Source organism: Pristis pectinata, chromosome 23, assembly GCF_009764475.1.
Source record: "Pristis pectinata isolate sPriPec2 chromosome 23, sPriPec2.1.pri, whole genome shotgun sequence".
Lineage (NCBI taxonomy): Eukaryota > Metazoa > Chordata > Chondrichthyes > Rhinopristiformes > Pristidae > Pristis > Pristis pectinata.
Window position 1 is genome coordinate 85,535 of NC_067427.1, and position 27,782 is coordinate 113,316.

Below are 27,782 nucleotides of genomic sequence, written 5' to 3' on the forward strand. Positions count from 1 at the left end.
GTGGACAGCCAGCACCTCTTTCCCAGGGCACCAATGCTCAATACAAGAGGCAAGGCTTTAAGGTAATGGGTGGGAAGTTCAAGGGATACGTCAGAGGGAGGTTTTTCACCCAGAGAGTGGTTGGTGCATGGAATGCGCTGCCTGGGGTGGTGGTGGAGGCTGATACGTTGGTCAAGTTGAAGAGGTTGTTAGGTAAGCATATAGAGGAATTTAAGATAGAGGGATATGTGGGAGGAAGGGGTTAGATGGTCTTTGGAGTGGTTTGAAGGTTGGCACAACATGGTAGGCCGAAGGGCCTGTATTGTGCTGTATTGTTCTATGGTAAACACAAATAAATTTATGAGGCAGGACTTCCCACACACAAAACCATGCTGACACATGGAGGTTGTGGTGTATTTCACTAGTTAGACTACAACTCAAGTAGTATACATTTCTGGTCACCACATTACAAGGAGGATTTCACTGCATTGGAGAGGGTGCAGAGGAGATTTACAAGCACGTTACTAGGAATGGAAAATTATATCTGTGATTAATGATTTAACAAGCCGGGGTTCTTTTCTTTGGGACCAAGAAGGCTCAGAGAGAGACAACTGAGGTGTATAATGTTATAAAGGTTCAAGATAGACAAGATGGACCCATTTCCCTTGAAAAGGGGTCAAGAAAACAGGGGGCGTGAATATAAATAAATTGGTGCAAAGAATGGAGGGAAGATGAGGAAATTTTTTTCCTATCAGAGAGCGGTGGAACTCACTTCCTAAAATGGTAGGAGAGGCAACAAAAAAAATCAGCACATTTCAACAAGTCTAGATTGTGTATGAAGAGTTGTGACCTGCAGAACTACAGATCCAATGTTGGAAGGTGGCAATAGGCTTTGTAGTTCTTTACCTACCAGCACAGATGCAATAGGCCACATGGTCTCCTTCCGTTTTGTAAAAGTCATAGAGGTATCCTGCGATTTCTTTGAAGATCTCTCCTAATACCAGCATTTATTCATAATAAAACTCCTCCAGGGAAGAGGCATCATAACATGGTAGAATTTCAGGTTCACATCTCCCTCACTGACATTTATTCTCACCTTCAACACTCTCTCTTGAATGCGTTGGATTGTCTGGCACATCTGTTCCTTCTCAGAAGAGTTACCAAGACTTTGGTGTAGAAGTTGCTCAAATGTGTACACTGCATTATCCAAAATCTAAGAGAGGAATGAGATGGCATTAACAACACAGAAATTAAGCATTTTCACCTATCACCACAAATAAAAACCAAACTGTTTTTCCCCAGCCACTCTCTGAACATCACAGAAAACGGTGAAGGACATTTTAGGGGATTTCACACAAGAGGGTGGGGCAAGGAAAGAAAGATTTAAAGGACAAAGATGCTTAAGATAACATCAAAGGCAGCTTAAAGGTGCACTGGAGATGCTTGAAGGGATTGCACAAAGCTCTTTCAATAATAGAAAGATACTGCTATAACTATTGGTAACAGAAGAAATAAATAGCATAAGAAAAATAAATGATCTCCCTTAATTCTCTAATACTATGAAGCTGGCTTTTATCAGACACCATGACGACCTACCAGGCCACAAAGATGAGTCTGAGCTTCAAGTTACCTGACACTTTAATGCTCTGCCCACTCAGTCATAGAGCTATACAGCATGGAAACAGGTGCTTTGACCCAATTTGTCCATGCCAACCAAGGTGTCTTCCTGAGCTAGTCCCATTTGCTTGCTTTTGGCCCATATCCCTCCAAACGTTTTCTATCCACATACCAGTCCAAATGTCTTTTAAATGTTGTAATTGTACTTACCTCTACCACCTCCTCTGGCAGCTCGTTCCATATACCCACCAATCTCTATGTTAAAAAAAAACCTGCCTCTCAGGTCTCTTTAAATCTTTCCCCTCTCACCTTAAACCTATCCCCTCTAATTTTAGAAAAAGACTGACCATCCACCTTATCTATTTCCCTCACGAATTTAGAAACCTCTACTAGATCACCCTTCAGCCTCCTTCGCTCCAAGGAAAACAGTCCCAGCCTATCCTGTCTTTCCTTATTACTCAAGACCCCCAGTCCCAGCAATATCCTTGTGAATCTTTTCTGCTCGCTCTCCAGCTTAATCACTTGCTTCTTATGGTATAGTGACCAGAGATGCACACAATATTCCAAGTGTGATCTCATCAATGTCTTGTACAGATGCAACAGAATGAATCATTTCTTGTACTCAGTGCCACATTCAATGAAGGCAAGCTAGTTATATGCCTTCTTCACTACTTTGTCTACCTGTGTTGCCGCTACGTTTCAGAGAACCATGTACTTGTACCTCTAGGTCTCTCTGTTCTACGATACTCCAGGATCCTGTCATTCACTGTGTCCCTGTCATCCCACTCCAATCTTTGTCTTTGGCCTCCAACATTGCTCTAGCTGTGCCCAGCTAAGCTCAAGGAACAGCACCTTCCAAAGGGGCACGTTATAGCCCTCGGGACGTAATATCGAATTTAACAATTTTGGATAACTACTTTTTTTTTCCTCTCTACAAATGTGGTTGTACCCATTTCAACTTGTTTCCTTTCTCCCCCTCCAAGAACCTTACTGGGTTATATAAGATGTTGGTGAGGTCACCCTTGGTGTATTATGTACAGTTTTGGTCATCCTGTTATAGGAACAATGTTATTAGACTAGAAAGAGTGCAGGAAGGATTTACCAGGATGTTGCCCGGACTTGGGGTCCGGAGTTACAAGGAGAGGTCGCGTAGACCAGGACTGACAAACAGACTGCAATCAGTGAGGACAGGCAGCAATACCTCTGACACGATTATTCTCAACACTGGTGCCCCACAAGGCTGCATCCTTAGCCCTCTACTCTACTCCCTATACACTCATGACTGTGTGGCCAGAGTGGTCTTTACCTCTCGTTGTCTTGGTGAAGCAGCCAGCATAATCAAAGACCCCACCCACCCGGGACATTCTCTCTTCTCTCCTCTTCCATCGGGTAGAAGATACAGGAGCTTGAGGGCACGTACCACCAAACTTAAGGACAGCTTCTACCCCACTGTGATAAGACTATTGAACGGTTCCCTTATACAATGAGCTGGACTATGACCTCACGATCTACCTTGTTGTGACCTCGCACCTTATTGCACTGCACTTTCTCTGTAGCTGTGACACTTTGTACTGTTATTGTTTTTACCTGTACTACATTAATGTACTCTGTACTAACCCAATGTAACTGCACTGTGTAATGAATTAACCTGTACGATCGGTAAGCAAGACAAGTGTTTCACTGTACCTCAGTACAAGTGACAATAATAAACCAATACCAATACTTTATCCCCTGGAACGTAGGAGCTTGAAGGGTGACCGGAAAGAGGTATACAGATCATGATGGGCATAGACAGGGTGAAAGCACAAAGCTTTTTCCCCCCAGGAAGCGGGTGCTAAAAACAAGAGGGCATAGCTTTAAGATCAGAGGTGAGAGATTTAAAAGAGATATCAGGGCAGCTTCTTCACACAAAGGTTAGTGCGTATTTAGAATGGCTGCAAGAAATAGTGGTTGAGGCGGGCACATTAACAACGTTTAAAAGCCATCCAGATAAGTACATGGATAGGAGAGGTTTATAGGGCTATGGACCAAACATGGACAGATGGGACTAGCTCAATAGGCAACACAGTCTGCACGGACGACTTGGGCCGAAGGGCCTATTTCCATGCTGTGTGACTCTATGACCCATTTATTCCAGATGACCCAGTCATCTCCGCAAATCAGCACTATACCCCCAAATCCTAGTTGCTTAAGTGTTGCACACTAATCTTTTATGTGGACCTTTTTGGAATATTTCTGGAAGTCCAAATGCACCACGTCAGCTGGTTCTTTCCCCATCCACACCATGTGTTACATCCTCATAAAATTCCAGTAGATTTGTGAAGCAAGGTCTCCCGTTTGCGACTCCAAGCTGATTTCACTAAAAGGGTCAAATTGAAATAAGCATGGAAACAGGCTCATCAGCTCACCAAGTCCATAACAGCCATCAGGTAACAGCTTTCACCAATCTCATTTCCCAGCACTTGTTCTATATCCCTCAATGCCATAATGTTTCAAGTGCTCATCTAAATACTTCTTAAACGTGCCTCCACCATACCCTCAGGCAGAGTGTTTCAGATTTTAACCATCCTCTGGGTGAAAAAATTTCTTCCTCAAATTCCCTCAATATTTTACCCCTTACCTTACACCAATGCCATCTGGTCACTGACACCTCTGCTAAGAGAAGAATCTTCTCACTATTTTGCCTTCAACAGACAGGGTATTGAGAACAAGAGTTGGGACATCACATTAAAATTGTACAAGACATCGGTGAAACCACACTTGGAGTATTGTGTGCCGTTCATTTTGGTAGGTCATATATGATGGCAGAATATAGTATTAATGGTAAGACTCTTGGCAGTGTGAAGGATCAGAGGGATCTTGGGGTCCGAGTCCATAGGATGCTCAAAGCAGCTGCACAGGTTGACTCTGTGGTTAAGAAGGCATACGGTGTATTGTCCTTCATCAATTGTGGAAATGAATTTAAGAGCCGAAAGGTAATGTTGCAGCTATATAGGACTCTGGTCAGACCCCACTTGGAGTATTGTGCTCAGTTCTGGTCATCTCACTGCAGGAAGGATGTGGAAGGCATAGAAAGAGTGCAGAAGAGAGTTACAAGGATGTTGCCTGGATTGGGGAACATGCCTTATGAAAACAGGTTGAGTGAACTCGGCCTTTTCTCTTTGGAGTGACGGAGGATGAGAGATGACCTGATAGAGGTGTATATGATGATAAGAGGCATTGATCATGTGGATAGTCAGAAGCTTTGGCCTAGGGCTGAAATGGTTGCCACAAGAGGACACAGGTTTAAGGTGCTGGGGAGTAGGTACAGAGGAGATGTCAGGGGTGAGTTTTATACTCAGAGAGTGGTGAGTGCATGGAATGGGCTGCCAGCAACGGTGGTAGAGGCAGATACGATAGGGTTTTTTAAGAGTAAATCTCCTCTGCACCCTCTCTAAAGCTTCCACATCCTTTCTATAATGAGGCGACAAGAACTGAACACAATATTCCAAGTGTGGTCTGACCAGAGTTCTATAGAACTGCAACATCACCTTGCAGCTCTTGAACTCCATACCCTGACTAATGAAGGCCAACACCCTATATGCCTTCTTAACAACCCTATCGACCTGCGTGGCAACCTTGCGGGATCTATGGACGTGGACCCCAAGATCCCTCAATTCCTCCACACTGTTAACAGTCCTGCCATTAACCTTGAATTCTGCCTTCGAATTTGATCTCCCGAAGTGTATCACTTCACACTTATATAAGGGGTGACCTTATAGAGGTACATAAAATCATGAGGGGTATAGACAGGGTGAACGTACATACTCCTTTCACCACCCCCCACCCGCCCCCCCCCCCCCCTCCAGGGACTCCTATGCAAAACTAGAGGGCATAGGTTTGTGAGAGAGGAAAGATTCAAAACAGATCTGAGGGGCAACTTTATCCCCCACACAGAAGGTGGTGGGTGTGTGGAATGAGCTGCCAACGGAAGTGGTAGAGGCAGGTACAATTACAATGTTAAAAAGACATTTGGACAGGGTGAGGTACCAGAGGACTTGAGGATAGCTAATGTTGTTCCATTGTTCAAGAACGGCTCTAAGAATAAGCCGTGAAATTATAGACCAGTGAGCCTGATGTCAGTCGTGGGTATATTATTAGAAGGTATTCTAAGGGACAGGATATATAAGTACTTGGATAGACATGGCCTCATTAGGGATAGTCAACATGGCTTTGTGCGTGGTAGGTCACATCTAACAAATCTTATGGAGTTTTTCCGAGGAGGTTGCCAAGAAGGTTGATGAGGGAAAGGCAGCGAACGTTAACAAGGCCTTTGACGAAGTCCCACATGGGAGGCTAGTCCAGAAGGTTAAGTCACGTGGCATTCAGGATGAAGTAGTCAATTGGATTCAACATTGGCTTAGTAGGGGCAGCCAGAGAGTGGTAGTAGATGGTTGTCTCTCTGACTGGAAGCCTGTGGCTAATGACGTGCAGCAGGGATCAATGCTGGGTCTGCTGTTGTTTATTATCCATATTAATAATACAATCCATAGTTCCTTGAAAGTGGCATCACAGGTAGATAGAGTCGTAAAGAGAGCTTTTGGCACATTGGCCTTCATAAATTAGGGCAATGAGTACAGGAGTTGGGAATGTTATGTAGAACTTGCACAAGACATTGGTGAGGCCGAACATAGAGTTTTATGTGCAGTTCTGGTCAGCTACCTACAGGAAAGATATCAATAAGCTTGAAAGAGTGCAGAGAAAATTGACAAGGATGTTGCCAGGACTTGAGGACCTGAGTTATAGGGAAAGGTTGAATAGGTGAGGACTTTTATTCCTTGGAGCACAGCAAAATGAGGGGAGATCTTATAGAGGTATACAAAATTATGAAGGGTATAGATAGCAAGAATTCTTGCAGGCTTTTTCCCCGAAGGTTGGGTGAGACTAGAACTAGAAGTCATAGGTTTAGGGTGGAAGGTGAAATATTTAAGGGGGATCTGAGGGGAAACTTCACTCAGAGGGTAGTGCAAGTGTGGAACAAACTGCCAGTGGAAGTGATAGACGTGGGTTCAATTGTAACATTTAACAGAAGTTTGGAGAGGTACATGGATGGGAGGGGTTTGGAGGGATATAGTCCAGGTGCAGGTAGATGGGACTGGGCGGAAGATCATGCGGCATGGACTAGATGGGCTGTAGGGCCCGTTTCTGTGCTGTAGGAGTCCATGACTGTACACGGATAGAAAAGGTCGAAAGGGATATGGGCCAAATGGAACTAGCTTGAAAGGAGGGAAGTGTAGTATCCAGGTGAATAACAGTATGTTTCAATTTTCCACGATGCCCTACCATCAAACGACACCAACACTTAACTATCAAGTAACATCAGAAGTTTCAGTAATGCCCTGCAGCTGTTCAACTTTAAAAAGAGGATCAAAAAAGTAGCAGGCTCAAAAACATCAATAGAAAACCCTTAAAATGTGTAATTATCAGTTTTTGTACAATGAAGGAAAAACATTTTAATTTCAGTCTTTGTGAAGATGAAACTTTTAACCATTTTCAAAAAGAACCTTGCCAAATCAAAGTCTTAACTTAGCATCAAAGAACAAAACACCCTCTTTCAATGTACATTGAAGTTGTACACAAAACCAAAATAATTTAAATAGTCACAGCGTTATACAGCCTCTGGCAGAGCTCATTCATGCCAACCAAGCTGCCGACCTGAGCTAGTCCCATTTGTCCACATTAACGGTTTATATTGTCACATGTACTGATGTACAGTGGAAAACTTTGTTTTGCATGCTATCCATACAGATTATTTTAGCACATCGGTACATTGAGGTAGTAAAAGGGAAAACAATAACAGAATACAGAATGAAGTGTTACAGTTACAGAGAAAGTGCAGTGTAGGCAGATAGCAAGGCCATAACGAGGTATATTATGATGTGAAGGGTCCATCTTATTGTACAAGGGGACCGTTCAATAGTCTTGTAACAGCAGGGTAGAAGCTGAGAGCCTGATGGTATGTGCTTTTAGGCTTTTGTGTCTTCTGCCCGATGGAAGGGGGGCAGAGCGAGAGAGCGAGCGAGAATTAGGGTTAGGCTAACCCTAACTCTAATCCTACACTTCAGGGAGAAAAGGCCCAGCCAATCCAGTCTCTCCTTGTAACTCAAGCCCTCCAGTCCCTGTAACATCTTTGTGAATCTTTTCTGCACCCTCACCAGTTTAATGACATCCTTCCTATTAGCTAGGTGACCAGAACTGCACATGATACTCCAAGTGTGGTTTCACCAACATCATGTACATTTGTAACATGACGTCCCAACTCCTGTACTCAATGCCATGAACAATGAAGACAAGTGTGCCAAATGCCTGTCTCTCTGTGCTGCCACTCTCAGGGGACCATGTACTTGTACACCTAGGTCTCTCTGTTCTACACACTCTCCATGGTCCTGCCATTTAATGTGCAAGTCCTGCCTGGTTTACCTTCCCAAAATGCAACACTTCATCTGCCATTCCTTGGCCCACTTTCTCAGTTGATCTAGATCCTGTTGTTATCTTAGATAACCTTACTACTATACCACCAATTTTGGTGTCATCAGCAAACTTACTAACTGTGCCAATTACATTCTCATCCAAATTGTAGATGATGAATGAAGTCCATGTAGACATCTACTGCCCTGCCATGTCAATCCTCTTGGTCAACCCTACAAAAAAAAAATCAATCAAATCCATAAGACATGATCTCCCATGCACACAGCCATGCTGACTATCCCTGATTAGTCCTTGCTTTTACAAATGCAGGTAGATCCTGTCTGTCAGAATCCCTTGCAGTAATTTCCCACCACTGATGTTAGGCTCACTAGCCTGTAGTTCCCTACCTTGTCCTTGCAGCCCTTCTTAAATAAGGGCACATTAGCCCTGGGGATTTATCCACTTTTATGTGCTTTAGGATCACCAGTACTTCCTCTTTTGCAATGTGAATTTGTTCTAAGATATCACTATTTTCTCCCCTGAATTCCCTGGCTTCCATGTTCCTCTCTACAGTAAATATAGATGAGAAATATTTAAGACCTTACCCATCTCCTGTGACATAGACGACCACATTGATCCTGAAGGGGCCCTTTTTCTTTCCTAGTTGAGCTGGCAGCTCAATGTTCCAGGATACAGATGCTACAGGCATGACAGGGGTGCAGGTAAGAGAGGAGGGGGAGTTGCCTTCTTGATGAAAGAGGACATAACAATGGTCCTTGAGAGGATATTCTTGGAGAATTATCCATTGAGGCCATATGGGTAGAACTTAGAAACAAGGCGGCGATGGCCACTCTGATGGGATTGGCCCCCCGATAGTCAGTGGGAATTGGAGGAGTAGGTATGTAGAGAGATTGCAGCTAGCTGTAAACATAATAGGGTAATACTAATAGGAGATTTTAACTTCCCTAATATTGACTAGGCCAGTCATAGTGTAAAATGCTTGGATGGAGTGGAATTTGTGAAATGTGTCCAAGAAAGCTTCCTTGATCAATATATAGAAGGAACTACTAGAGAGGGTGCCACATTGGACTTCCTCCTGGGAAATGAGGTAGGGCAAGTTAGGGAAGTGTCTGTTAGCAAGCACTTTGGGTCCAGTGACCATCATTCTATTAGTTTGAAAATAGTTATGGAGAGGATACAACCAGTTCACAGGTTAAGGTCCTGAACTGGGGCAGAGCAAATTTTGGAGCCATTAGGCAGGATCTTGCAGTGGTTGATTGGGCAAGATTGTTTGCAGGAAAAGGAGCATCTGCCAAGTGGGAGGCCTTTAAAAGAGTGAATGTCAAGAGTTCAGGGCCTGCAGTTTCCTATTAGGGTGAAGGGCAAGGCTGGCAGGTTTGGGAACCCTGGTTGATGAGAGATATCGAGGTTCTGGTTAAGAAAAAGAGGGAGGCATTCACTGCGCATAAGCAATTGGGAACTAGGGAATCTCTTGATGACTACAAGAAGTGCAGGAGTTCACTTGACAGGTTAGGAGGGATAAAGGAGGATACGAGAAGGATCTGGCAGGCAAGATGAGGCAAAATCCCAAGAGATTCTACAGGTATATTAAAAGGGTGGCTAGGGAGAGAATAGGTCCTCTTAAAGATCAGCATAGCTGTCTGTGTGTGGAACAAAAGGAAATGGGTGAGATTTTTAATGAACATTTCTCTTCAGTTTTTACTGTGGAGAAAATGATGAAAGCTGAGGAAATGGGGGAAATGAATTATGTTGTCTTGGACCACATACAAATTAGCAGGGAGGAAATATTAGAGGCTTTGAAGTTCATTAAGGCGGATAAATCCCCACGGCATTCTTGGACCTTGTGGGAAGTTGGGGAATAAATTGCGGAGGCCCATGCAGATTTTTGCTTCATCTCTGGCCACAGGTGAGGTTCCAGAGGACTACAGAGTGGCTAATATGGTACAATTGTTTAAAAAAGGTAGCTAAAACAAGCCAAGAAACTACAGGCCAGTGAGTCTGACATTGCTGATGGGTAAATTGCTGGAGGGGATTGTTAGGGACAGGATCAACTAACATTGGAGAGAGACAGAGACACAAGAGATTCTACAAATGCTGGAATCTGGGGCAACACATACAAAATGCTGGAGGAACTCAGCAGACCAGGCAGCATCTGTGGAGAGAAATGAACAGTTGACGTTTCAGATCCAGATCCTTCATCAGGACTGGAAAAGGAAGAGAGCAGAAGCCAAAATAAGAAGGTCAGGGAGGGGCAGGAGTACATGAAGGCAGATGATAGGCAAGTCCAGGTGAGGGGGGAATGTAGGAGGGTGGGGGGGGGGAGTGGGATGCAAGAAGCTGAGAGGTGATAGGTAGAAGAGGCAAAGGGTTGGAGGAGGAGGAATCCAGTATGAGAGGGCAGTGGACCATGGAATGAAGGGAAGGAAGTGGGATTAGATGGGCAGGTCATGAGGGCAGGGAAAGGGGAAAGAGAAGGGGGGAGGGGGCCACAAGAATGAGGGAAGACAAGTGGGGTGGAAGGGGTTACTGGAAGTTGGAGAAATCGATGTTGAGGTCATCAGGTTAGAGACTGTGGAATATGAGGTGTTTTTCCTCCAACCTACTTCTGGCCTCAGCGTCGCAGTAGAGGACGCCATGGATAGGCATGTGGGTTTGGGAGTGGGATGTGGAATTGAAGTGGGTGGCCACTGGGAGATCCTTGCTTTTGCAGCAGACAGAGCGAAGGTGCTCAATGAAGCGGTCATCCAATCTGCGTCAGGTCTCACCGATGTCGAGAAGGTCACACCGGGAGCGCCGGATGCAATAAATGACACCCTCAGATTCACAGTTGAAGTGCTCCCACACCTGGAAGGACTGTCTAGGACCCTGAATGGTGGTGAGGGAGGAGGTGCAGGAACAGGTGTAGGACTTAGTGCGGTTGCAGGGATAAGTGCCAGGAGGGTCATCTACGGGGAAGGACGAGTGGACAAGTGAGTCGCAGAGAGAGCGATCCCTACAGAAAGCAGAGAGAAGTGGAGAGAGGAAGGTGTGCCTAGTGGTGTGATCCCATTGGAGGTGGTGGAAGTTAGAGAGAATGATGCGTTGGATGCGGAGGCTCGTGGGGTGCTAGGTAAGGACAAGGGAATCCCTGTCATATTGGGGGGGTGGGGGGGGGGAATGGGGTGAGGGCAGATGTGCGGGAAATGGAAATGTGGGTGAGGGCAGCATTGATGGTGGTGGAAGGGAAACCCTGGTTACTGAAAAAGGAGGACGTCTCAGATGTCCTGGAGTGGAAAGCCTCATCGTGGGAACAGACACTGTGGAGGCGGAGGAACAGGGAGAAGGGGATGGCATCCTTGCAATTAACTGGGTGGGAAGAGGTGTAGTCAAGGTAACTGTGGTAGTCAGTGGGTTTGTAAAAGAGGTCTGTGGTTGACTTGTCTCTGGAGATGGAGACAGAGAGATCCAGAAAGGGAAGAGAGGTGTCGGAGATGGACCAAGTAAATTTGAGGGCAGGGTGGAAGTTGGAGGCAAAGTTGATGAAATTGATGAGAGCACGAAAGCACGAAGCAGCCCCAATGCACTCGTCAATGTTCTATGAAAGAGTTGTGGATCATTACCAATCTAGGCTTGAAACATAAAAAAAAGACTGTTCCATGTAGCCAACGAACAGGCAGACATAGCTGGGGCCCACGCGAGTGTCCATGGCTACACCTTTAGTTTGGAGAAACTGGGAGGAGCCGAAAGAGAAGTTGTTGAGGACGAGTACCAGTTCAGTCAGATGGACGAGGATGGCGGTGGAGGGGAACTGATTGGGTCTGTTGTCGAGAAAGAAGTGGTGCATTAAGGCCTTCCTGTTGGGGGTTGGAAGAGTACAGGGACTCAACATCCATAGTGAAAATGAGGCTATCAGGGCTGGGGTACTGAAAGTTGTTGAAGTGATGGAGGGCATGCGAAGTGTCATGGACATAGATGGGAAGGGAGTGGAGCAACAGGGACAAAATGGAGTCAAGATACGAGGACATGAGTTCAGTGGGGCACGAGCAGGCAGAAACAATGGGCCTACCGGGGCAGTTGGGTTTATGGATCTTTGGTAGGAGGTAGAAACGGGCAGTGCGTGGTAGAGGATCTATGAAGTTGGAGGCGTTAAAAGGGGAATCTCCAGAGGTGATGAGGTCAGTGATAGTCCTGATGAAACATCGACTGTTTACTTCTCTCCGTCGATGTTGCCTGACCTGCTGAGTTCCTCCAGATTTTTTCTGTGTGTTGGAGAGACAGGTTCTGATTCAGGACAGTCAGTATGGCTTTGTGCGTGGGAATTTGTGTCTGACAAATCTCTTGGAGTTCTTCGAGGAGGTAATGAAGAGGGTAGATGAGGGTAGGGCAGTGCATGTTGTCTATATACACTTTAGCAAGCCTTTGATAAGTTCCCTTGTGGTAGGCTAGCCTGGAAGCTTAGATCGAATCCAGGGGAGATCATGGATTAGATTCATAATTGGCTCAATGGTAGCAAGCAGAGGGATTTTTCTTGTGCTGGAGGCCTGTCTCTTGTGGTGTGCCACAGGGGTCAGTGCTGGGCCCTTTGTTGTTTGTAATTCATATAGATGATTTGGATGTGAATGTACAAGGCATGGTTAGTAAGTTTGCAGATAATACTAAAATAGGTGGTGCTATAGATATTGTAGAAAGTTATGAAAAATTACAGGGGGATCTTGATTAGTTGGTTAAGTGGGCTGAGGAATGGCAAATGGAGTTTAATTCAGATAAATGTGAACTATTGCATTTTGGGAAGACAAATCAGGAGAGGACTTTCACAGTGAACGGTAGGGCCCTGGGAAGTAGTGTAGAACAGAGAGACCTAGGAGTGCAAGTGCATAGTTCACTGAAAGCAGCATTGCAGGTAGCCAGGTGGTGAAGGCGGCATTTGGCACACTGGCCTTCATCAGTCAGAGCATTAAGTATAGGAGTTGGGAAGTTATGTTGCAGTTATATAAGATGTTGGTGAGGCCACACTTGATGTATTGTGTGCAGTTTGGGTCACCCTGTTATAGGAAAGATGTTATTAAACTAGAAAGAGTGAAGAAAGGATTACCAGGGTGTCGCCTGGATTTAGGGCAGATGGGACTAGCTCACCAGGCAACATAAGTCAACAGGGACGAGTTGGGCCGAAGAGCCCGTTTCTGTGTTGCATGATTCTATGAATCTGTAAATAGAATGTTTTAGAATTTTCCCTTACCTTACCTGCCAAAGCTATCTCGTATCTTCTTTATGCCCTCCTGATTTGGCTGTTATATACCCCTATATCCCTAATGCTCCTCAAGGGATTTTCTTGATCCAAGCTGCCGATACCTGATATATGCTCCTTTTTCCTGACCAGAGCCTCAGTATCCCTTGTGAACTTGGGCTCCCTAATCCTGCCAGCCTTGCCCTTCACTCTATCAGGAACATGCTATCTCAATTTTAAAATCCTCCTTTTATCTACAAACAGCCTCTCCTAATCAGTCTTTGCTAGTTCCTGTCTAATGCCATCAAAATTGGCCTTGCCCCCAATGTAGGACTAACTTGTGGACCAATCCTAACTTTTTCCATAATTATTATCTTAAAACTAATAGAACTATGGCCACTGGTCCTGAAGTGCTGCCCCACTGACACCTCATTACTTGCCTTGCTTCATTTCCAATTCGGAGTTTAAATGTAGCACCCTCTCTAGTAGGGCCATCTACATATTGCTTGAAAAGTAGATGCAAGAGTAAGCCATTTGGCTCTTCTTCCTGCTCCACGATTCAAAAAGATCATGCCAGATGATTTACCTCAGTGTCACTTTCCTGTACTAACTCAACACCCCTTCATATACAAAACGCTGTCAGACTCTGTCTTGAATAAACTTGAAAATGGAGCCTCCTCATTCCATCTGGACGGAGAATTCCAAAAATTCACTGCTCTCTAGATGAAGAAATTTCTTCTTGGCTCAGTCCTGAATAGCCAATCCCATGTTATAACATCAAAACAAAAATTACACTGCAGGAAATCAAAAAGAAAAACAGAAAATGATGGAAAAACTCAGGTCAGGCAGCATCTATGAAAAGAGGAACAGTTAATGTTTCTGGTTGAAGACGCTTCATCAGAATTGAGAAAGCAAGTGAGCCTGAGAAGCAAAAAAGTTGGTTGGGGGTTGGGGAGGGCAGTGGCTGTAGGGCAGTTAAGCTCCGTTATCTATGTGTTGCTAACATTGCAAGCCCGGATCATGATGTGTAGTCTAGCTTACTAGGATGTGCTGAGCAGGCCTGAGTGTACAAATTGAAGAAAAAAAGTGGAGGGGAGGGGTGGGAGTGAAGAAAGTGGAGGAATGGCAAGTATGAATGGCCAGTCCCATAGGAGCAAGTTATCTTAAGTTGGAGAGTTCAATATCAAGTCCTGCAGGCTGCAACGTGCCCAGAGAAAAACTGAAACATTGTTCATCGAACCTATACTTGGGACTCATAACAGCACGAGACCAGAGGGGTATGGTGAATTAAAATGGGAGGCAACTGGAAACCCAGGATCAGTCCTGCAGACTGACCACTGGAACTCCAAAAGTGATCACCCAATTTGCATTTGGTTTCTCTCCTACCAGCTCCAACATGATTCCAACATCAAACACAGATTCCCCTTCCCTTTCAGCATTTCAAAGGAATCACTTCCTTTGCAGCTCCCTGGCCCGCTCTTCTGTCCATACCTACTACTCCCCATCATATGGTACTTTCTCATGCAACTGTTGGACTTGTAATACCTGTCCTTTCACCTCTGCAAGGACATGCCAGGGTACTACAGGTGGTTATCCTAACATCAGTGGTGGGAAAGTTACTGGAGATGATTCTGAAAGACAGGATTTACCTGCATTTGGAAAGGCAAGGAATAGTCGCAAAGTCCATGCAAACAACATCTACTTGCCCTGCCCTTGTCAATCTTCTTGGTTACCTCTTCAAATAACTCAATCAAATTTGAGAGACACACAGTTTCCCACGCACATTTTAAATTAATAGGAAGTTTTCTGCCCATCTCACCAAGACATACCTCTCTCAAAAGAATCTGACCGCGCTGGACAAAGACTGCTGGACTGGAGAGATCGAAACGTTGTTGAAGTTCCTTGAGTTGTGGCTGCAGCTGTTCGAGCTGCTCATAACAGCTCTGCATCTTCACTGGGTGATAAGGTAACAAGCTTAGCTTCTCCATGTACTAAAAAAAAAGCAAAGTAACAAATCAACAGCTGCTCTGACCCCCTTGTAACTTTAGTTAATTGTCTTACATTTAATAGAATTTAACTGCAGATGATTTTAAACAACTAAAAATAGATAACAAGCTAAATGCAGTAAAACGTGAGATTTCGAGACTGTATCCAGAAAAAAATATTTCACAAACGTCTGTGGAAATTAACTGGAACATGTAGAATCAGACTAACTTTGGGAAAACAGCGGCCAAAGTTAGCAGAAGTAAAGAAAATGTCAAGGTGAAAACAAAGTGAGAAAAATATTTATCCAGAATGAATGAAAGGATAAACTGTCAAATACAAGCATAAGCACATTGGCCATTGTATATTCCCTCTTCAATGCAGATGAGGGATAGAAACTGGAGAAAGTTGATGGTAATGTGGGGAGAATTTAAAAAAAATGGGATTTGTGTAGGGTTAGTGTAAGTGGTGCTTGGTAGCTGGCAGACTTGGTGGGCCAAAGGGCCTATGCCGTGCTGGATGACTCCAACCCTAGAATTCATCTGAAAGCATCCCCTTATTTAGCGACCTAACAATATGCAGTTGCTTATTCAGTTCATGGATTAACCCCTCTCAGGTGTGTGACAGCGTACAGGTTGGCAGCTCCTCAGGAGTGGCCAGTGTTAGAGTGGGACCTTGGGGCTTTAGCTCAAGTGGCTTCAGCGAGAAGAGGCGAAGGAAGTGAGTGAAGGCTAAGGTGAGGTTCTGGTAAGGTCTCTTTCTTATTTTGTTTTTGCACAGTTAAAGCAGTGGGAATGGAAGTCAGGGCAGGAGTATGCTCCTCTTGCAGGATGTGGGAAGTCAGGGAGTCCTCCAGTGTCCCTGATGACCACACTTGCAAGAAGTGCATCCGGCTGCAGCTCCTTACAGACCGTGTTAAGGAACTGTAGCTGGATGAGCTCCAGATCATTCAGGAAACTGAGGAGATGATAGAGAGGAGTTACCAGGAGGCAGTCATGCCAAGGTTGCAGAATGCAGGTACCAGTGTGACCGTCAGGAAAGGGATAGGGAATAGGCAGTCAGTGCAGGGTACCCCTGTGGCTGTTCCCCTTAATAACAAGTATATCATATTAGATGCTGTTGGTGGTGGTGGTGGGGGGATGGGGGGCAACCTACCACAGGAAAGCCACAGCAGCCAGTTCTCTGGTATTGAGTCTGGTTCTGTGACTCAGAAGGGAAGAGGGGAGAAGAGGAGAGCTAATAATGACAGGGGATTCATTGGTTAGGGGAACAGATAGGAGATTCTGTGGACGAAAATGAGACTCCCGGATGGTATGTTGCTGTCCAGATGCCAGGGTCAGAGATGTCTCGGATCGAGTCCACAGCATTCTTAAGGGGGAAGGTGACTTGCCAGAAGTCATGGTACACATTGCTACCAGTGACATCGATAGGAAAAGGGAGGAGGCCCTGAAGAGGGAATATAGGGAGCTTGGAAGGAAGCTAAAAAAACAGGACCTCAAGGGTGGTAATCTCTCGATTGCTGCCTGTGCCATGCGCCAGTAAGAGTATGAATGGGAAGATATAGCAGACGAATGCATGGCTGAAGAGTTGGTGCAGGGGGCAGGGTTTCAGATTGTGGATCACTGGGATCTCTTCTGGGGAAGGTATGACCTGTACAAAAGGGATGAGTTACACCTGAACTCGACAGGGACCACTGTCCTTGCGGGCAGGTTTGCTAGAGTTGTTGGGGAGGCTTTAAACGAGGTTAGCAGGGGGATGGGAACTGGAGTGTTAGGTCAGATGATGGAGCAGTTGGTGTAAAAGTAGATGCAATGTGCAGAGCGACTGTGAAGAAGGATAAGTAGTGGATAGGGCATAAATGCAGTCAGTTGGATGGGTTGAAATGTGTTTAATGCAAGTAGTATAAAGAATAAAGGTCACGAACTTAAAGCATGGATCAGCGCATGGAATTACGATGTTGTGGCCATTACAGAGACTTGGCTGTCACAAGGGCAGAATTGGCTGCTTGATGTTCCAGGGTTTAGATGTTTCAAAAAGGATAGGGATGGAGGTAGAGGGTGGGGGTGGAGGAGTGGCATTGCTAATCAGGGATAGTATTGCAGCTGTAGAAAGGGAGCGTGTCGTGGAGGGATCGTCTACAGAGTCAGTGTGGGTGGAAGTCAGAAACAGGAAAGGAGTGATCACTCAATTGGGAGTATTCTACAGGCCACCCAATAGCCACCAGGACACTGAGGAGCAGATAAGTAGGTAGATTTCAGAAAGGTGCAAAAACAGGGTTGTTGTCATAGGTGACTTCAACTTCAATAATATTGATTGGCACCTCCTTAGTGCGAAAGGTTTAGATGGGGCAGATTTTGTTAGGTGCATCCAGAAGGGATTCCTGACAGGCCAACCAGAGGAGAGGCCATACTGGATCTGGTACGAGGCAATGAACCTGGTCAGGTGACAGACCTCTTGGTGGGTGAGTATTTCGGAGATACTGACCACAACTCCCTGATCTTCAGCATAGCCAATGGACAAGGATAGGAGCAGATGACATGGAAAAGTTTTTAATCAGGGGAGGGACAATGGTATCAGACAGGAACTTAGAAGTGTAAATTGGGAACAGATGCTCTCAGGGAAATGCACAGCAGAAACGTGGAGGCTGGCAAGGGAACACTTGCATGGGATTCTGGATAGGTTTGTCCCAGAGACAATGGAAAAGATGGTAGGGTAAAGGAACCACGGTTGAAAGAGAGGCAAAACATTTAGTCAAGAGGAAGGAGGAAGCATACTTCAGGTTTAGGAAGCAAAAATCAGGCAGGGCTCTTGAGAATTATAACGTAGCCAGGAAGGAGCTTTCAGAAGGGGACATGAAAAGGCCTTGGCGAGTAGGATTAAGGAAAACCTCAAGGCATTCTACACGTATGCGAGGGACAGGAGGATGACCAGGTTGAGGGTAGGACTGCTCAGGGATAAAGGGGGAAACGTGCCTGTAGGCAGAAGAGCTAGGGGGAGGTCCTTAAATACTTTGCTTCAGTGTTCACCAGGGAGAGAGACTGGTGAATGGGAGGTCAGCACAGAACAGGCTACTGAGCTGGAGCAGATTGAAGTTAAGAAAGAGGCAGTGTTGGAGCTTCTGAAAAATATTAGGATAGATAAGTCCCCAGGGTTAGGGTTAGGGATAGGGATGTACACCAGGTTACTACGGGAAGCAAAGGAAGAGATTGTTGGGGCATTGACAATTATATTTGTGTCCTCCCTGGCCACAGGAATGGTACCAGAAGATTGGAAGATGGCTAATATTGCTCCCTTGTTCAAGAAAGGTAACAGGGATAATCCTGGGAATTATAGACCAGTGAGTCTTACGTCAGCGATGGACAAGCTATTGGAGAGGATTCTTAGGACATTTCGAGAAGCATAGTCTTATTAGGGATAGTCAGCATGCCTCACGAGCCTAATTGACTTTTTTGAGGAGGTGATGAAATAAATTGATGAAGGTAGAGCAGTGGATGTGGTGTATATGGACTTTAGTAATGTGTCTGACAAGGTTCCCTATGGTAGGCCCATCCAGAAAATCACGAGGCATGGGATCCATGGAGACTTGGCTGTATGGATTCGGAATTGGCTTGCCCATAGAAGGCAGAGGGTGGTAGTAGATGGGGAGTATCCTGCCTGGAGATCACTGACTAGTGGTGTTCTGCAGGGATCTGTCCTGGGACCCCTGCTCTTTGTGATTTTTATAAATGACTTGGATGAGGAAGTGGAGGGATGGTGTGCTGGCCTTCATTAGTCAGGGATTGAGTTCAAGAGTCATGAGGTAATGTTGCAGCTCTATAAAACCCTGGTTAGACAGCACTTACAGAATTGTTTTCAGTTCTGGTCACCTCATTATAGGAAGAATGTGCAAGCTTTAGAGAGGGTGCAGAGGAGATTTACCAGGATGCTGCCTGGATTAGAGAACGTCTTATGAGCAAAGGTTGAGCAAGCTAGGGCTTTTCTCTTTGGAGCAACACAGGATGAGAGGTGACTTGATAGAGGTGTACAAGATTATGACAGGCATAGATAGAGTGGACAGCCAGCATCTTTTTCCCAGGGCGGCAATGGCCAATACCAGAAGACACCAGCTTAAGGTCAGAGGAGATGTCAGAGGTAGGTTTTCTTTTTTTTTTAAAACACAAAGAGTGGTGGGTGCCTGGAATGCACTGCTGGGGGTAGTGGCAGAGGCTGATATAATAGGGACATTTAAGACTCTTAGATAGGCACATGGATGTAAGAAAAATGGTTATGGGCCATATAGGAGGGAAGTGTTAGATTGATAATAGAGGAGGTTTATATTGGTTGGCACAACATCGTGGGTCGAAGGGCCTGTACTATGCTGTACTGTTCTATGTTGTATATATTCTAAAATAGGCTTTAACAACAAATTAATTTAAGGTAGTTTCCCCATGACCCCTCCCCTTTCGTTTCAAAAGTTCTGGACCAAGGAAAAAAAAAGTTATGGTTAAATACTGTTAGATCTGGAGATGTTGTTGTCCAGAAAGTTCTTCTGAAATCAAGAATGAGACGCAAATCTTATGGTTACAGCCATTTTGTCAGATGTTCATCATAGCACAGGTCAGACAGAGTCAGCCTGTACCAGCAAGCAAGGCAAGTAAAGAAATAACAAAGAACTCCACCACATGCTCTTACTGTTGGATGAGGGTCCAGATGGTTGTTTTTATTGTTTTTCCTGACCCTGTCTGACCTGTACTATGATGTAACCATAAGATTTGCACCTCATTCTTGACTTCTGAAGAACCTTCTGGATGACATCATCTTCAGATCTAACAATACCTAAAGGTGAACTTTAGGGCTAGGATTCAATTTCTTTTGTCTACATATGACAGTCAAAATCAAATGTTAATGCTTAACTAAACTTCAGGCACGGCAGGGTAGTGGTTAGCTTAACGCTATTACAGCGCCAGCAACCCACGTTCAATTCCAGCCACTGTCTGTAAGGAATTTGTATGTTCTCCCCGTGTCTGCGTGGGTTTCCTCCCACATTCCAAAGACGTACAGGTTAGGAAGTTGTGGGCATGCTATATTGGCACTGGAAGCATGGTGACACTTGCGGGCTGCCCCCAGAAACACTGTGTAAAAGATGCACTTCACTGTGTGTTTCAATGTACATGTGACTAATAAAGATATCTGAGATTTGACGTCAACTCATTGATAGCTTTGGAAAGTCCAAAAATTCAATAGCAACTGTGGCAGACAATTGCAGTCACTCAGATTTTATTCTTTTCAACTTAACTAATCTGCTAGTTCTGTATAACATATGGTCCAATGTCTGCATCTCACCTCCCCAAGCTTTTGCTTCCCTCCTTCATTCAGAATATTTTTATTCATTTCCACAATCTCTTTGAAAAACAAGTCTCTGACTTCAGAGAAGCCTCTGCTTGTTGGACCCATCAAAGCTTCAAGAATGGAAGAGATGCAAGGCTGCACTTTGTTCCGGACACAAGCTTCAGCTTTAGGCATTACAAACACTAAATAAAAGCAAACAGAAAGGCAAATTACAATCAGCCAGAATCAAGAATGATATTAAATACAAACTAAGAATCAAAGCAATTAATTCACATGCTTTAGGACCAGATAAATTAAATATACCATATTTGAAAGTGTAGGTAGATTTGCTTTAATAAAGGCAACAAAAACAGCTAAAAGTAACAGCTCCTTAAAATCAGGAAATGAGAGCAGTCTGTGGTTACCATGGAGAAGGGAGAGAGGTTGGGAGTAAATAGAACTCTGGATGATGGCACCACTGAGCTTTGAGCAACTTCAAACATGAACTGATGAACAGCGATCAAATAATAATCTGTGAAGCTGAAATATGATAATGCTATCAAAAGACCACCTGCAAAGTCAATCCTTGAAAAATACATGCACTATAGGAGGTGAAAGGGTAGAGATTGAGTAAATTACGAAAGCAACAAAGCACTCGCAGTGGGATGAAATTGATTGAGGATCGACTGATGTGCAGAAGTTCTGCACCACTGGACTTAATCTGAGAAGGCATTTATTTGGGGACAAACATTTGTGGAGAATTATTCATGACGCAAAAGACAAAATGGCACTAACTGAAATTATGAACACTGACTCGGAGTTATCTAGCACAGAAACACACCTCTCGGCCCAACTAGTTAGAGGTCTTTATGGTTAACTAGGGGACAATTTGTACATGTCAAATGGACCAATATTGTCATCCCATTTAGGACATTTATAACTGCTGCATTTGTGCATCCTATAAACATGCACCCAGAAGGTGAGCAGGATGACAGTGAACAATGAATTGGAAAGGAGGGAAGGATTGAGAGAACAGACAATGATATAAAGCAGGTCTCAGGAATATCAGAGAATGTGACAAACAGGATCGGAAAAATTATGGAACCAGAAAGCAGGCAATAACAAGGATTCAATGAGAAGGAAAAAAGTTGTACCTAATCCAAATGTGTTTCATGTCACAGATTTAATGGCACAAAGAAAAGATCTAAAGAATTTCTAGAATATGTTAGTTCTACATTATGCTTCCTTGTATTGAAAACAGAGCAAGGTCATAACTGGATGAATACCTTTTGCTTGAATAAAATTTACACACCAGCAACAAATTTATGCAACAAGTATATTTTACAATATACAAAACCAGTGAAATCAAAATATTGTGAATCGTCATTATGATAATTTTCATTCTCCAATCTGCTAATTCTTTGGCCTATTTCATGGTATTTCCAGTAAAAGAAAATCCCTGCTTTGGTTTTCACCCCAGCAGTGTAAAGTTGTGAGTGGAGGTGTATACTGCAGGCATGTGCCGGATGCACGGAAGAGGTACTTTGCCCCAACGTCAAAACATCTCACTTTGTAGATTACAACCTGGCATAATGGTTGACAGTGACAGGTTTCTTTTTTGTTAAATATGGTTGTAACAAATGTGGAAGACCAGTGGAAAAGAGACTGAACATTGGCTGTCAGGGTCCACATACAGAAGTTCAATCACCAAGGCAATGCTGGGAATTAAAGCTGCCTTTTCAGCTGGCCTAATTATGCTATTACCTTTGGCATACAAAGAAAATAAATAGGGTTTAAGTATAACTGGTGTTTGTAGCAATAATAATACGTCCAAATACTATTGTCCAATTATACATATAATCGATGATGTCAGTAATATTGGCCAAAAAAGAATTAGTTCAGATGGAGGACATGGCAGTGTGCTGCAGCTGCTTGATGTGGGAGCTCGTGGACCTTGCTGTGGTCCACGATGGAGGAACTTCGGCTCAGAATTGATGAGCTGGAGTTGCAGCTTCAAACACTGCGCAGCATCAGGGAGGGGGAGAGTTATGTAGATACTGTACATCAGGAGACGGTCACCCCCCTTAGAGCAGGTACTTCTGGAGTCCAGGAAGTAGACTGAAGGGTGACTGTCAGGGGAGGGAGAAGGAAAAAGAAAACAAACAGGCAGATAGAGCAGAGGACCCCGGAGGCTGTTCCCCTCGATAACAGGTTTTCCGCTTTGGAAGCTGTTGAGGGAGATGACCTGCCGGGTCCTAGCAGCAGTAGCCAGGTCGACGGCACTGGGACCGGTCCTGCTGCTCAGAAGGGAAGGGAGGAGAAGAGGAAGGCGATAGTGATAGGGGACTCGATAGTCAGGGAGACAGATAGGAGGTTCTGTGGCAGTGAGCATGAATCCCGGATGGTATGTTGCCTCCAGGTGCCAGGGTCCAGGATGTCACTGATCGGGTCCACAGGATTCTAGAGCGGGAGGGAGAACAGCCAGAAGTCGTGGTTCATGTTGGTACCAACGACATAGGTAGGAAGAGGGATGAGGTCCTGAAAAGTGAGTTTAGCGAGCTAGGCAGAAGGCTGAAGAACAGGACCTCCAGGGTAGCAATCTTGGGATTGCTGCCAGTGCCATGCGACAGTGAAGGTAGGAATAGGAGATGGCAAATAAATGTGTGGCTGAGAAGTTGGTGCAGGAGGGAGGGTTTTAGATTTTTGGATCATGGGGATCTCTTCTGGGGAAGGTGGGACCTGTACAGAGAGGACGGGTTACACCCGAACCTGAGAGGGGCCAATATCCTCGCGGCCAGGTTTGCTAGGGTGGTTCAGGAGTGTTTAAACTAGATTGCGAGGGGGAAGGGAACTGGAGGAGTAGGTCAGAGGAAGAAGGGGATGGGGAAAAGTCAGATCTAACAGGTAGAGAGGCTTTGAGGAAGGAGAAGCAGAGCACAGGCTATAAAAGTAGTAAAGTGGATGGGCTAAAGTGCATTTACTTAAATGCAAGAAGCATCAGGAATAAGGGAGATGGACTGAGAGTTTGGATAAGTACATGGGACTACGATATTGTGGCTATTACAGAGACATGGCTGACATCAGGGCAGGAATAGATATTGAATATTCCTGGTTTTCAGCGTTTTAAAAGGGATGGGGGGGGTGGGAGAGAAGAGGAGGAGGGGTGGCGATACTGGTCAGGGACACCGTTACAGCTGCAGAAAGGGTAGATAATGGAGAAGGATCCTCTCTAGAGTCAATATGGGTGGAAGTTAGGAATAAGAAAGGAGCAGTTACCCTCCTGGGAGTATTCTATAGGCCCCCTGGTAGCAGTAGGGATACTGAGGAGCAGATTGGGAGGCAGTTTTTGGAAAGATGCGAAAATAACAGGGTTATTATAATGGGAGACTTCAATTATCCAAATATTGATTGGCACCTTCTTAGTGCCAAAGGCTTAAATGGGATGGAGTTTGTTAAGTGTGCCCAGGATGGATTCCTGACACAGTATGTTGACAGGCCGACTAGAGGGAATGCCACATTAGATCTGGTTTTAGGTAATGAACCGGGACAGGTGACAGATCTATCGGTGGGTGAGCATTTGGGGGACAGTGACCATTACTCCATAACCTTCAGAATTATCATGGACAGGGATAGGAGCAAAGAGGACGGGAAGATATTTAATTGGGGAAAGGCGAATTATGAGGCTATAAGGAGAGAACTTGGGAGTGTAAATTGGGATGACATTTTTGAAGGGAAATGTACTATGGAGATGTGGTCGATGTTCAGGGATCTTTTGCAGGATGTTAGGGATAAATTTGTCCCGGTGAGGCAGAGAAGGAACGGTAGGGTGAAGGAACCGGGGGTGACAAGAGAGGTGGAACAACTAGTTAGGAAGAAGGCTGCAGCATACATAAGGAATAAGCAGCAAGGATCAGACAGGGCTCATGAGGAATATAGAGTAGCTAGGAAGGAACTTAAGAAGGGGCTGAGGAGAGCAAGAAGGGGACATGAAAAGGCTTTGGCAAGTAGGGTTAAGGAGAATCCCAAGGCTTTTTTTCTCGTACGTGAAGAGCAGAAGGACGGCCAGAGTAAAGGTAGGTCCGATTAAAGACAAAGGTGGGAGGATGTGCCTGGAAGCTGTAGAAGTGGGTGAGGTTCTCAATGAATACTTCTCTTCAGTATTCACCAAGGATAGGGGTCTTGATAATGCTGAGGTTAGTGTTGGTGAGGGTAATGTTCTAGAATATGTAGATATTAAGAGAGAGGACGTGTTGGAGTTGTTAGAAAATATTAGGACAAATAAGTCCCCGGGGCCTGACAGAATATTCCTCAGGCTGCTTCGTGAGGCGAGGGAGGAGATTGCTGAACCGTTGGTTAGGATCTTTGAGTCCTCGTTGTCCACGGGGATGGTACCGGAGGATTGGAGGGTGGCGAATGTTGTACTCTTATTCAAAAAAGGTAGTAGGGATAGTCCAGGGAATTACAGACCAGTGAGCCTTACGTCTATGGTGGGTAAGCTGTTAGAAAGGATTCTAAGAGATAGGATCTATGAGCATTTAGAGAATCATGGACTGATTAGGGACAGCCAGCATGGCTTTGTGAAGGGAAGATCTTGCCTCACTAGCCTGATAGGCTTCTTTGAGGAGATGACCAGAAAGATTGATGAGGGTAGTGCAGTGGATGTGGTCTACATGGATTTTAGTAAGACGTTTGATAAGGTTCCGCATGGTAGGCTTCTTCAGAAGGTCAGAGGACAAGGGATCCAGGGAGGCTTGGCCGTGTGGATTCAGAATTGACTTGCCTGTAGAAAGCAGAGGGTCGTGGTGGAGGGAGTGCATTCGGATTGGAGGGCTGTGACTAGTGGTGTCCCACAGGGATTGGTTCTGGGACCTCTACTTTTTGTGATATTTATTAATGACTTAGATGAGGGGGTGGAAGGCTGGGTTAGCAAGTTTGCAGATGACACAAAGATCGGTGGTGCTGTGGATAGTGTGGAGGGCTGTCGAAGCTTACATAGGGATATTGATAGGATGCAGAGCTGGGCTGACAAGTGGCAGATGGAGTTCAGTCCACAGAACTGTGAGGTAGTTCACTTTGGAAGGACAAACTCCAAGGTGGAGTACAAGGTAAATGGCAGGATTCTGGGCAGTGTAGAGGAGCAGAGGGATCTGGGGGTTCGTATCCACAGATCACGGAAAGTCGCCTCACAGGTAGATAGGGTTGTTAAGAAAGCTTATGGGATGTTAGCTTTCATAAGTCGTGGGATCGAGTTTAAGAGCCGCAAAGTAATGATGCAGCTTTACAAAACTCTGGTTAGACCACACTTAGAGTACTGTGTCCAGTTCTAGTTGCCTCATTATAGGAAGGATGTGGAGGCATTGGAAAGGGTGCAGAGGAGATTTACCAGGATGCTGCCTGGATTTGAGAGTATCGATTATGACGAGAGACTAAAGGAGCTAGGGCTTTACTCATTGGAGAGAAGGAGGATGAGGGGAGACATGATAGAGGTATACAAGATATTGAGAGGAATAAATAGTGGACAGCCAGCGCCTCTTTCCCAGGGCACCAATGCTCAAAACAATAGGACATGGCTTTAAGGTAATGGGTGGGAAGTTCAAGGGAGATGTCAGAGGGAGTTTTTCACCCAGAGAGTGGTTGGTGCATGGAATGCGCTGCCTGGGGTGGTGGTGGAGGCTGATACGTTGCTCAAGTTCAAGAGATTGTTAGATAAGTATATGGAGGAATTTAAGATATAGGGATATGTGGGAGGAAGGGGTGAGATAGTCTTAGGTATGGTTTGAAGGGCGGCACAACATGGTGGGCCGAAGGGCCTGTATTGTGCTGTATGGTTCTATGGTTCTATTTATTCATTAGGAAATAGGAGAGTACATGTGAAGGACTCTTGGAATTGGTTCCCACTTCCCAAATGCCAATCTCATCGCCCTCAGATGTTTCCAAACCTCTTAGCTTGTTTGCCACATGTTCCTTTGAACTAATAATTTGATCCAGATCTGGACGAATCCTGCTTTCCAATTCAGAACGGGCACATTCGCACTTCTGCAAAACAGCTTCATATCGGGCTTTTGTCTGTTCCAGAACCATCTTCTGCACAGCCTCTGTAATCTTTGGGCACGGGTAAATAACATTCCGTCAGTAAAATCACATAGAATGAACCATCTTCACATTTCTCTGCCACAATTGCCTTCAGTAAAGGAATATCTTACTAAATTCATATATCTATTTCAGGCTTTACCTGTTTTTATTCCTGTCTTTCTTTGACTCTCTTGATTCAATTATATCTTCTTACATATGGAATAATAAACATCCTAGGCTAAATAAAGTTCATCTTCAGAAGTTTAAAAAGAACGGAGGTTTAGCTTTACCTAACTTTAGATTTTACTACTGGGCAGTCAATATACAAAATCTTACATTTTGGCTATATTACATTAATCAAGAGGCTCGTCCAGTATGGGTTTCTTCGGAAGCTAACTCTGTTAAAAGATTTTCTATTATTTCTCTGCTGGGTTCTTCATTCCCAATATCATTAAATAAATTAACAGATAATTTAGTAGTTAAACATGCTTTGAGGATTTGGTTACAATTTCGAAAATATTTTGGTTTATTGAGTTTTTCTTTGTCCAGTCCCATCTTCTCTAATTATTTTTTTAAACCTTCTAAGACTGATGTAGTTTTTAAAGAGTGGGACAAATTAGGTATTACTTGTTTTCAGGGTCTGTTTGTTGGAGGAAACCTTTCTTCGTTTGAACAATTGTCTACCAAGTATAATTTACAAAAAGCTCTTTTTTTTTTAAAGATATTTACAAATTAGAGATTTTCTTCGATCTCAATTACATTCTTTTCCTTTGAGTCCTGATAAAAATTTATTCGATGTAATTTTTAATTTGGACCCCTTTCAGGATGGCTCAATATCTAATATTTATGGCAGATTACTAGGAATGAGTCAGGTACCACTAGATAAAATTAAAAATGCTTGGGAACAAGATTTGCAGATGTCAATTTCTGAGGAAACTTGGAATGAAATTTTCAAGTTGATTAATACTTCATCATTATGTGCTCGTCATTCCCTCCCTCAATTTAAAGTGGTCTATAGAGCTCACTTCTCTAAAGATAAACTATCCTGTTTTTATTCTGATATATCTCCTCACTGTGACAAATGTAATAACAGAGTGGCTTCTTTAATTCACATGTTCTGGATGTGTCAGAGTCTAAAAAATATTGGACAGAG

The 27,782-nt window shown here is 44.4% G+C and overlaps 1 protein-coding gene across 1 annotated transcript in view; it reads right to left on the minus strand.

Annotated features, from left to right (window-relative positions):
* Positions 1-27,782, minus strand: part of LOC127582165 (protein Niban 2-like) — a 212,558-nt gene that overhangs the window by 17,631 nt on the left and 167,145 nt on the right. Inside the window, exons 8-11 of the mRNA XM_052037227.1 lie at positions 26,497-26,659; positions 20,573-20,760; positions 15,097-15,258; positions 1,076-1,192 (exon numbers count right to left, since the gene is read on the minus strand). Coding sequence (XP_051893187.1) covers positions 1,076-1,192; positions 15,097-15,258; positions 20,573-20,760; positions 26,497-26,659 — 630 coding nt within the window. The remainder of the gene's footprint in view (positions 1-1,075; positions 1,193-15,096; positions 15,259-20,572; positions 20,761-26,496; positions 26,660-27,782) is intronic.